Source organism: Pan troglodytes, chromosome 20, assembly GCF_028858775.2.
Source record: "Pan troglodytes isolate AG18354 chromosome 20, NHGRI_mPanTro3-v2.0_pri, whole genome shotgun sequence".
Lineage (NCBI taxonomy): Eukaryota > Metazoa > Chordata > Mammalia > Primates > Hominidae > Pan > Pan troglodytes.
In genome coordinates, this window is record NC_072418.2 from 12,194,636 (window position 1) to 12,206,717 (window position 12,082).

At 39.2% G+C, this 12,082-nt stretch overlaps 1 protein-coding gene across 13 annotated transcripts in view; it reads right to left on the reverse strand.

Annotated features, from left to right (window-relative positions):
- Nucleotides 1–12,082, reverse strand: part of ZNF560 (zinc finger protein 560) — a 53,437-nt gene that overhangs the window by 24,111 nt on the left and 17,244 nt on the right. For 5 of the 13 annotated variants that reach the window (XR_001711616.4, XR_010153529.1, XR_010153530.1 and 2 more), the window contains exons 3-7: nt 5,320–5,405; nt 4,250–4,376; nt 3,231–3,311; nt 1,347–1,429; nt 443–569 (exon numbers count right to left, since the gene is read on the reverse strand). Coding sequence is in view for 6 of the 13 variants with exons in the window: in XM_524101.8 (XP_524101.2) it covers nt 443–569; nt 1,347–1,429; nt 3,231–3,311; nt 4,250–4,376; nt 5,320–5,349 (448 nt within the window). In the remaining 7 variants the exon portion in view is untranslated. The remainder of the gene's footprint in view (nt 1–442; nt 570–1,346; nt 1,430–3,230; nt 3,312–4,249; nt 4,377–5,319; nt 5,406–12,082) is intronic. The other 8 variants (XR_008541142.2, XR_008541143.2, XM_054674024.2 and 5 more) reach the window with 3 other exon arrangements.

Sequence of the window (12,082 nt, forward strand, 5' to 3'; positions counted from 1 at the left end):
TTTCTCAATGGCAAATGTTAAATACAAATTCTAAAAACCACTAAAACCTTTATTAAAATAGAAACTAATGGAAGCTCAAAGAGAGATCTTGATTCTCCTGGGAAAACTCCCATTCAGTAGTTCTGAACTTTAGAGTGAATTACTCATCTGAATACAGGGCCCCAACAGCAGACTTTTTGATTTAGTACATCGAGTCTGAGAATGTACACATATCTAAGACAGTGATGGTGATGCTACTGACGCAAACTACCATATAAGATTAAAACCCATTAGTACAGGAACTGTCTCTGTTATTTCCTATTTTACTCATTAAAAAAAATCTTTTTTCAGTGTGTATATATCCCACTGTATTCAGATTTGACATCACTAATCCTAGAATACAGTAAGTACATAATTTGTATCTTGTTCCAGAATAGGCTATAAGGGATGATGCCAGACTTACCTACTGAGGACAGGTTCTTGTAGTTCTCCAGCATCACATCACTGTACAGGTTTCTCTGAGTTGGGTCCAGTAAAGTCCATTCTTCCTGGGTGAACTCCACAGCCACACTGTCAAAGGTTACCAGGTCCTAAACCATCAGACACATGCTGATTTGAGCCAAGCAACATCTCCACCAATGTTGGCTGAAGAATGAGGAAGGGGGACCCAATCCCTGTACAGGGTACTGAGTGCTCCCACTATCTACACCCCAAGGTTCAGTGGCCCTAGGAACTCTTCTATCCACATTCACTCACTGTCAATTTCCTCCAATAACATGGCTGTAACAGAACCTCTTACACGGAAACTTATCAACCACAACTAGACCGGGAGCTCATCTCATTTGATTCCTCTCTACTGCAATACACTCCTGAGCACATGACAAATACTTGATAAATGAGGATATGGATAAATTCCTTAAGAAAAGAACACTTTCATACCCCTTACCATCTGTCCTGGCACCCAGAAAAATAAATATGCAGTTGGCACCAGGAAAATGAACACTAATTCATAAATACAAAAATACTGAGATAATTTCCAGGGTAATTCCTCACCAATATGAGAGGTATGACTTTCTGGGAAAAATTCAACTAGGGTCTATATTTGCTTTAAAGAAGAAAACAGACAGGAGTACCTACAAGAAAATGAGTCTTTGTTGATATCATTACTCCAATTTTAGAAGGATACAACTTTCACACTAAGTTTAGATCTCCCCAAATTCATCATTATCAGAGCATCTCTCCAGAGACATTGCTCCCTCTTGAGTGAATGCTATTCCTCTCAATTATCTTTTGTGCTTATTTTCTACATTGGAAGTCCCAATATTCTCTGAGTGTGAAAAATAAGAAATACCCTTTCTTAACATTACCGTTTGTATCCCATTAGAAGTTTGTATTTTCCAAAAGTCCTGCTGCAGTGCTGAAACACTGGTCTGATGTTTTATTGCCCAGTCTGAAACAAAAACATAAACTGAGGTTTTTTTTTTTTTTAAAAAAAGGTAAAATGAAAGAGTTAAAAATTATAGGCCTCATTCATATTTGTTTTTAAAATAAACATAAGAAAAAAAGAAAGCTAAATTTGAACATTTAGATTGTGTCAAAAAATTGGCAATAATGAGATTAAAGGGTCAAAATTTTAGCTAATTTGCTACAAATTGACTCATTTAGATTTAAAACTAATGTTAAACAGAAAGAATGTTATCAGAAAAGTAGGAAAGATCTGGGCCAAAGCCATATTTCAAAGCAAAGAACTTGAAAAACAAAATATATAGTTTCATAAGATCATAGAAAGTTGGAGTAGATGGAAATTTAAAGAGTATCAGAAACTGAATATTTTCTAACTTCTGAGATAAATGGCCTTAAGCTTGTGAGAGAAGGTGCATCTTAAAAAGTTCCCTCAGAGGGCTGGGTGTGGTGGCTCACGCCTGTAATCCCAGCACTTTGGGAGGCTGAGGTGGGTGGATCACAAGGTTAGGAGATCAAGACCATCCTGGCTAACACAGTGGAACACCATCTCTACTAAAAATACAAAAAATTAGCCGGGCATGTTGGCAGGCACCTGTAGTCCCAGCTACTCGGGAGGCTGAGGCAGGAGAATGGCATGAACCTGGGAGGCGTAGGTTGCAGTGAGCCAAGATCGCGCCACTGCACTCCAGCCTGGGGGACAGAGTGAGACTCCGTCTCAAAAAAAAAAAAAAAAAGTTCCCTCATTATGTTTCTGATGGTTTGGATGTTAGTTCCCTCCAAATCTCATATGGAAATGCAACACCAAATACTGGAGGTGGGGCCTGGTGGGAGATGTTTGGATCATGGGGGTGGGTCCTTCATGAATGGCTTAGTGACATACTCGGAGTAATAAGTGAGTTCTTGTTCTGAGTTCATGTGAGACCTGGTAGTTTAAAACAGGAGTCTCCAACTCCAGAGCCATGGACCAGAACCAGGCCACAGCACAGGAGTTGAGTGGCAGGAGAGCAAGTGAAGCTTCATTTGTATTTATAGCTGCTCTCCATCCTAATTGCCTCCTGAGCTCCGCCTCTTGTCAGATCAGTGGCAGCACTTGATTCTCATAAAAGAGCAAAATCTATCATGAACTGTGCTTGTGAAGGATTTAGCTTGCGCACTCCTTTTGAGAATCTAATGCCTGATGATCTGTCACTGTCTCCCATCACCCCCAGATCCCCAAATGGGACCATCTGGTTACAGGAAAACAACCTCAGGGTTCCCATTGATTCTACATTATGGTAGAATTGTATAATTATTTCATTACGGTAGAGTTATGGTAGAGTTGTATAATTATTTCCTTATATATTACAACGTAATAATAGTAGAAATAAAGTGCACAATAAATGTAATGCACCTGAATCATCCTGAAACCATCTCCCTGCCACCTGGTCTGTGGAAAAATTGTCTTCCATGAAACTGGTCCCTGATGCCAAAAAGGCTGGGGACCGCTGGTTTAAAACACTATGACACCACCCCCAACTTCTCTTTTACTCCCTTTCTCATCATGTAATTTTACTGCTCCTCCTTTGCCTTCTGCCATGATTGTAAGGTTTCTGAGGCTCTCACCTGAAGCAGATGTCAGAACCATGCTTTCTGTAGAGCCTGCAGAATCGTGAGCCAAAATAAACCTATTTTCTTTATAAATCACCCAGTCTCAGGTATTTCTTTCTTGCAACACAAGAACAGACTAACACAGCTTCCAAACATACTGAACTTCTCGCTGACCAAGGTTGTTCTTCACAAATACTCACCTTGGAGAACTCCTTGCTGCAAGGTTCTCAACTCTTCCTCTTCCAACCAAGAGATGACACTAGGTTTAAGGAGCTGAAATCCTTTACATGAAGAAATGTACATTAATGGAAGAGGCTCAGGCCAGGCACAGTGGCTCATGCCTGTAATCCCAGCACTTTGGGAGGCTGAAGTGGGTGGATTACCTGAAGTCAGGAGTTCAAGATCAGCCTAAGATGGTGAAACCCCCGTCTCTACTAAAAATACAAAAATTAGCTGGGTGTGATGGCATGTGCCTATAATCCCAGCTACTTGGGAGGCTGAGGCAGGAGAATTGCTTGAACCCAGGAGGCAGAGGTTGCAGTGGGCCGAGATCATGTCACTGCACTCCATCCTGGACAACAAGAGCAAAATTCCATCTCAAAAAAAAAAATAATGGAAGAGGCTCATGCAAGAGATGATAAACTTTACATTATAGAACTATAGTTCTTAGAGAAAGCAGTGAAATTATTTCAAATGGACTAAAACTGAAAATATCTCTTATTTCTGTGCACCCCAAAATTGGCTATCTCTGACCTCTGAAATGCAAATTCATGCTTATGTGCACATTTACAAAGCAATAACCTTTTAGTCACAGAAATAAAGTATGTTGTCAAACTCCTGAATGAAGAAAAAAAAGAAAAAAAGTGAAACAAAGAGACCCTTGTATACTTGGAGAATAAAACTACACCAGTGATTCTTAATATTATAGTGCATCAAATTGATGTGGAAGGATAGTTAACACACAGATGACAATCCAAGTGGAGAGTTTCTGATTCAGTAGGTCAAAGGCAGAGACTAAGACTGTACATTTCTAAGGGAGTAACAGCGATGCTGTCAAAACTGGACCACACTTTGAAAACGACCACAGTAATTAAGACCTATTATGGCAGGGACAACGTCTCTGGTGAATTCAGTGTGGAACAAACCAATTCTGGAACACAGCAAGTACACAATGTATATCTCTTCCCTAAGAGGCTGCATAAAATGATGGCAGTCTTACCTACTTTGGCCACGTTCTCATAATTCTCCAGCATCACATCTCTGTATAAGTTTCTCTGAACTGGGTCCAGTAAAGTCCACTCCTCCTGGGTGAAGTCCACAGCTGTGTCCTCAAAGGTCACCGAGTCCTAAACCATCACATACATGTTGACTTGAGCCAAGTAACAGATTAACCAGTGTTCACTGAAGAATCAGTTAACAGACCCCAATGCCTATAAAGAGTTGTGAGGTCTCTCATTATCTACCCAAAGCTTAATAATCCCAGGTAAATCTCAGGTATTCCTCTCTCTATCCTTGCTCTTTCACTACTTAACAATTCCAGTTGTATGGCTTTAATGGCACATCTCAAACATGAACTTCTCATCACAAGCAGACTGTGAGTGCTTTCTCAACTTATTTCCCTCTACTAAAAGATATCCCAGAGTACACTGCATCATATACTTGATAAACAGCGATGAATGATTAGCCTTTATTTTTTTGGGAAGCAGGGTCTTGCTCTGTCACATAGGCTGGACTGCAGCAGTGTGATCATGGCTCACTGCAGCCTTGACTTACTGGGCTCAAGTGATCATCCTGCCTCAGCCTCCTGAGTAGCTAGGACTACAGCCATGCACCACCATGCCTGGCATTTTTTTTTTTTTTTTTTTTGTGGAGACAATGTCTCAGTATGTTGCCCAGGCTGGTCTCAAATTCCTAAGATCAAGCGATAATGCCACTCACAGCCTCCCAAAGTGCTGAGATTACAAGTGTGAGCCACTGCACCTGGCCAGGATTAGCCTTTGAGTAAAGGATGCTTTCATCTTCCTTTCCATCTGCCAGACCACTCAGCAAAATAAGAAACATATATCTGGCACCATAAGGGACAAAATTAATTAACAATTACTGAAATGCTTTTCAAGGATTATCAGTATGAGAACCTCCACTCCCTGGGGAAATTCAACAAGTGACTCAGTGCTTGAGTGAGTCTTTATTTACTTAAAGAAGCTCTGGAGACACATCTGCCTAGAAGGAAATGTGTTTACCTGGTGATGCAAGTATGTCATTTTGTGGAAGTATACATTTTCTGCATACCTGATAACAATTGGTCAGGCAGTAAGCCATCTTCCTTTCTGCCTCTGTCTTTTCTTCATGAAGGCAGATTGGGTTCCTAGAAAGACCTGGAAAAGAAAGAAGGCATAAGAGCCCAGACATAATCACAGTTCCAACATTCGCATGCATGGAAGTTATTCCAACCTGGTTCGAAATTCTCTTATAATTCATATAAACTCACATAAATATACATTACATCCATAAAATGCCACTGTACTTCTGTCTAACCTAGAGCAAGAAAAAGGAATTGTGAGCCAAGCTGTCGTAAGTAAAAGTATAATATCCTCATTGCACAGGTAAAGAAACTTTTTTTTTTTTTTTTTTGAGATGGAGTTTCACTCTGTTGCCCAGGCTGGAGTGCAGTGGCACGATCTCAGCTCACTGCAAGCTCTGCCTCCTGGGTTCACGCCATTCTCCTGCCTCGGCCTCCTAAGTAGCTGGGACTACAGGTGCCCGCCACCACGCCCGGCTAATTTTTTGTAGTTTTAGTAGAGATGGGGTTTCACCGTGTTACCCAGGATGTTCTCAATCTCCTGACCTCGTGATCTGCCCAACTTGGCCTCCCAAAGTGCTGGGATTATAGGCATGAGCCACTGCACCTAGCCAGGTAAAGAAACTTAAGACCTGAGGAATGTAAGTCTTTTTGTGCCCATGGTGATATAACTCACAAATGAGATTATGCAGCACCTCTTCTCAAAGTACACACATAAGGGGGCTAACTTACACAACAGCCCTCTCTGGCGCACTTCAACACCTCAGAAAGGAACTACTAGTGTGAATACTAAGGCCTAGAGCCCTGGACTACATATTCTGCATGGGGTACTGATATGGTATGGCTCTGTGTCCCCACCCAAATCTCATCTTGAATTGTGATAATCCCCACATGTCAAGGGCAGAACCAGATGGAGGTGATTGGATCATGGGGGCAGCTTCCCCCATGCTGTTTTCGTGATAATGAGTGAGTCTCACAAGATCTGATGGTGGGTTTTTTTTGTTTGTTTTTGTTTTTGAAACAGAGTCTTGCTCTGTCACCCAGGCTGGAGTGCAATGGTGAGATCTCGGCTCACTGCAACCTCTGCCTCCCGGGTTCAAGCAATTCTCTTGCCCCAGCCTCCTGAGTAGCTGGGATTACAGGCATGTGCCACCAGACCTGGCTAACTTTTGTATTTTTAGTAGAGACAGGGTTTCACCATGTTGGTCAGGCTGGTCTCGAACTCCTGACATTGTGATCCACCCGCCTCGGCCTCCCATAGTACTGGATTACAGATGTGAGCCACCGCGCCCGGCCAATCTGATGGTTTTATAAGTATGTGGCATTTCCCCGGCCTGCACCCATTCTCTCTGCTGCCACCCTGTGAAGAGGTGTCTTCTGCCATTGATGCCACCCTGTGAAGAGGTGCCTTCTGCCATTGATGTAAGTTTCCTGAGGCCTCCACAGTCATGTGGAACTGTGAGTTAATTAAACCTCTTTTCTTTATAATTATCCAGTCTTATGTATTTTTTCATAGCAGCGAGAACAGACTAATATGGTTACCTAAAGCAGATTTTTGGAAAAACTTACCATAGGGCAAATCCATGACTTCTATCCTGTGAGGCTGACAGTGAAATATGTCTGGACACAGTTTTTTGTGATTCCAAGGACATGTCAGGGTAGCTTATAAATCTAAGTGGATAACTGGCAATCTATTCCTCTTTATATAGAGTATCTGGGCTCATGTAGACATCAATCATTAATCAACAAGCGTTACTTATCAGTCATCAAATACCATATATTAAATCTTTACTGCTGGTGATATGTGTGAAACCCACTAGAAATAGTATATGTTCTGTATAAAATGAGTATTAATAACACCAACTGCCATTTACTAGGGACTGTTTATATGTTAGACATTACATATATATACACATATATGTGCATATACATATATACATATATATATGCTCACATATCTGAACAATATCCCTATTTAGTGCTGAAAAAAATCTAAATTCAGAAAACACAAATGACTCTTCTAATATCATCTACTTAGGAAGTGGTGAACCAGGACTTGAATGCAGTCAAGTTTGTCCCTAAGTCTAATCCTCTGTGGTTGTTGTTACTCCCCCATAATGACTGCCATATAAAGGACTCTGGGAATTGATACCTGGCTTACTTAAAATGTGCTATTCTACTTTTGACTATAAAGAATTAGAACAAGAATGTCATCCTTTACAAACAAGTCAGAACTCATTTCCAACTCTGGTTGCTTCAACAGGGTTCCAAGTAGAAACACTGAAGTTAGTGTTCAGAGTCCTGCCCATTGCTCCTGCAAGAGGACAAAAAACATGCAGAGCAGCAATCACAAATCAGACTCTGCCCCCTATATTGACTATTTGATGGGTCTTCTCAGAAAATCACCTTTTATTATTATTCATGAGTTCTCTTTTTCCTAAAATTTCTGCTTGTATTTTTATTCCTTCCTTTCTTTATGGTTCTTACAAATCAAATGAAAAACGCAATTGAGATCATCAACAGTAGAGAAGGAAAAGAAAAAAATCTTTGAACTTGAAAACAGACTATTTAGAAATACATAAAGGAGAAAAAACAAAAATGAAGAAAAATTACAGGATTCAAGGGACATCATCAAAAGAGCAAATTTTTGAGTTACAGGAGTACAAGACAAGAAAGAAACAAAGAGAACACATACTTAAAGAACCAATAACAACGTTTCCACACTGAGGAAAATATATAAATATCCATACTCAGGAAGGGCAAACATCTCCAATCACATTCAATCCAAACAAGGCTACCCTAAGATATAATCAAACAGTCAAAAATGAAAAGCAAAGTGAAGATCTTGGAAGCAGCATGAAAAAAAGATGCAAATCACATATGAACGAGTTCCAGTAAGGTTATGAGCAGACCTGTCACCAAAGACCTTACAGGCCAGGAGAGAATGGGATGACATATATAAACTGCTGTCAGGAAAAACAAACAAAAAAACTGCTCACAAAGAATACCATACCCAGCAAAGCTGTCCTTCAGAAATGAAAAAGAGATGAAGATTTTCAAAGAAAAACAAAAGCAGAGGTAGTTCATCAACACCAGACCTAATAAGAAATGCTAAAGGGAGTTCTCAAGCTTAAAAAAAGGACACTAATTAGTAACAAGAAAACAAAGCACAAAACTCAGGTAAAAATAAGCACGTAGCTAAATTCACAATACTCAAACACTGTAATGGCGGTTTATAAATGAATTATATCCTTACTATGAAGGTTAAGAGATAAAAGTATTAGAAACAGTAAGAGCTAAAATAATTTGTTAAGGGATATACAATATAAAAATATGTAAATTACAATATCAGAAAAATAAAATGAGGAGAGGTTGAGTTAAAGTATAGTTATTTTATGTGATCACAGTTATCGGCTTAAAATATCCTGCTATAAGATGTTTCATATAAGTCTTATGGTAACCACAAAGCAAAAATGTATAGCCAACACACAAAAGATAAAAATTAAAGAATCAAAAGTACACCACTAGAGAAAATTATTAATCACAAAAATAGACAAAGGAAGAAACAAACAAAGAATATAAAAAAAAACCCCAGAAAACTTAACGAGCCAGGTGCAGTGGCTTATGCCACCAATCCCTGCACTTTGGGAGGTGGAGGCAGGTGGATCACTTGAGGCCAGAAGTTCAAGACTAGCCATAGCCAACATGGTGAAACCTTGCCTCTACTAAAAATACAAAAATTAGCCAGGCATGGTGGCGGGCACCTGTAATCCCAGCTATTCAGGAGGCTGAGGCAGGAGAATCACTTGAATGGGCAGGAGAATCGCTTGAACCCAGCAGATGAAGGTTGCAGTGAGCCAAGATCATGCCACTATACTCCAGCCTGGGCTTTTTTTTTTCCAAAATGGAAAAAAAAAAAAGAAAGAAAACTATTAACAAAATGGCAGTAGTAGGTACCTACCTACAATGATTACTCTGAATGTACACACACTAAATTCTCCAATTCAAAGACAGAATGGCCAAGTGGATTAAAAAAACAAACAAAGACACAAATGATACATTGTTTACAAGAGACTCACTTCATCCTTAAGGACATACATAAATTAAAAACAAAAGGGCAGGGGAAAAAACACTCCACACAGATAGAAACCAAAAGACAGCTAGGTTAAGTATTACTTATATCAGACAAAGTGAACTTTAAGTCAAAAACCGTAACAGAACACAAAGGTCGTTATATGATAATAAAGGGATCTACCAATCAATAAGATAGAATAATTATAAATATACAATTGGCCATCTGAATTCATGAGTACCACATCTCTACTTATTAGGGTAGATTCAACCTGCCATGGATTGAAAATATCCAGAAAAAAAAAATGCATGGGTCCAACTTTATTATATATGTGCACATATTTTCCCTGCTCATTATTCCCCAAATAATACAGCAAAACAACTATTTACATAGCATTTACTTTAAGTATTACAGTAATCTAAAGATATTTTAAAGTACATGAGAGGATGTGCATGATTTTCAAACAAATACAACATCATTTTATAAGAGACTTGAACATGCCTAAATTTTGGTATCCACAGGTGGGGGAGGGGTTATAGGAAGGGGGGTTATCCTGAAACAAATCCCCCACAGATTCCAAAGGATGACTACATATGCCAACAACAACAGAGCACGTAAATATATAAAGCAAATTAATAATAGATCTGAAGACAGAGATAGATTGCAATAAAATAATGGGAGACTTTAATACCCTACTTTGAACAACAGACAGATCATTCAGACAGAAAATCAATAAACATGAGACTAGAACTACACTTTAGACCAAAACAATCTAACAACATACACAGAACATTCCATCCAACAGCAGCAAAATACACATTCTTCTCAAGTGCACACAGAACATTATCCAAGATAGATCATATATTAGGCCACAAAACAACAACAACAACAACAAAGCAAGTCTTCACAAATTTAAGAAGCTTAAAATCATATCAAACATCTTTTCTGACTACAGCTGTAAGAAAATAGAAATCAACAATAGGAAGAAAATTAGAAAATTCAGAAATAAGTGGAAATGAAGTAACACACACCTGAACAAGCAAAGGATTTAAGAGGGCAGTTAATAGCAATAAATGCCTATATGAAAAAAGAAAATCACAAGTAAACACCCTAACACTGCACCTTGAGGACTTAGAAGAACAACAAGAACTAAGCTGTAAGTTAGTAGAAGGAAGGAAATAATAAAGACCAGAACTGAAATAAATGAAACTAAAAAAAAACACAAAAGATAAAGGAAACTAAAAGTTTTCTGAAAAGATGAACAAACCTTTAGATAGATCAAGGGGTGAAGAAAAAAAAAAAAGCTGGGCACAGTGGTTCACAACTGTAATCACAGCACTTTGGGAGGCTGAGGTAAAAGGATCAATTGAGCCCAGGAGTTCAAGGCCAGCCTGAGCAACATAGCAAGGTCCTCATCTGTACAAAAAATGCTTTCAAAAATAGCTGGGACTGGGCATGGTGGCTCACACCTGTAATCTCAGCATTTTGGGAGGCCAAGGTGGGAAGATTGCTTGAGCTCAGGAGTTCGAGACCAGCCTAGGCAACACAGTAAAACCCTCTCTACAAAAAGTACAAAAATTAGTTGGGTGTGGTGGTGCACGCCTGTAGTCCCAGCTATTCAGGAGGCTGAGGTAGGAGGATAGCTTGAGCCCAGGAGAGAGAGGCTGCAGTGAGCTGAGATCATGCCACTGCATTCCACCTGGGCAATACAGCCAGAGATTATCTCAAAAAAAAAAAAAAAAAAAGGCCTCAGAAATAACACCACATATCTACACCATCTGATCTTTGACAAACCAGACAAAAACAATAAATGGGAAAAGGATTCCCTATTTAATAAATGGTGCTGGGAAAACTGGCTAGCCATATGTAGAAAGCTGAAACTGGATCCCTTCCCTATACCTTATACAAAAATTAATTCAAGATGGATTAAAGACTTAAATGTTAGACCTAAAACCATAAAAATCCTAGAAGAAAACCTAGGCAATGCCATTCAGGACACAGGCATGGGCAAGGACTTCATGTCTAAAACACCAAAAGCAATGGCAACAAAAGCCAAAATTGACAAATGGGATCTAATTAAACTAAACAGCTTCTGCACAGCAAAAGAAACTGCCATCAGAGTGAACAGGCAACCTACAGAATGGGAGAAAATTTTTGTAATCTACAAATCTGACATAGGGCTAATATCCAGAATCTACAAAGAACTTAAACAAATTTACAAGAAAAAAATCAAACCACCCCATAAAAAAGTGGGCAAAGGACATGAACAGACACTTTTCAAAAGAAGATATGTATGCAGCCAACAGACACATGAAAAAATGCTCATCATCACTGGTCATCAAAGAAATGCAAATCAAAACCACAATAAGATACCATCTCACACCAGTTAGAATGGCAATCATTAAAAAGTCAGGAAACAACAGGTGCTGGAGAGGATATGGAGAAATAGGAATGCTTCTACACTGTTGGTGGGAGTGTAAACTAGTTCAACCATTGTGGAAGACAGTGTGGCGATTCCTCAAGGATCTAGAACTAGAAATACCATTTGTCCCAGCCATCCCATTACTGGGTATATACCCAAAGAATTATAAATCATGCTACTATAAAGACACATGCACATGTATGTTTATTGCAGCACTATTCACAATAGCAAACACTTGAAACCAACCCAAATGTCAATC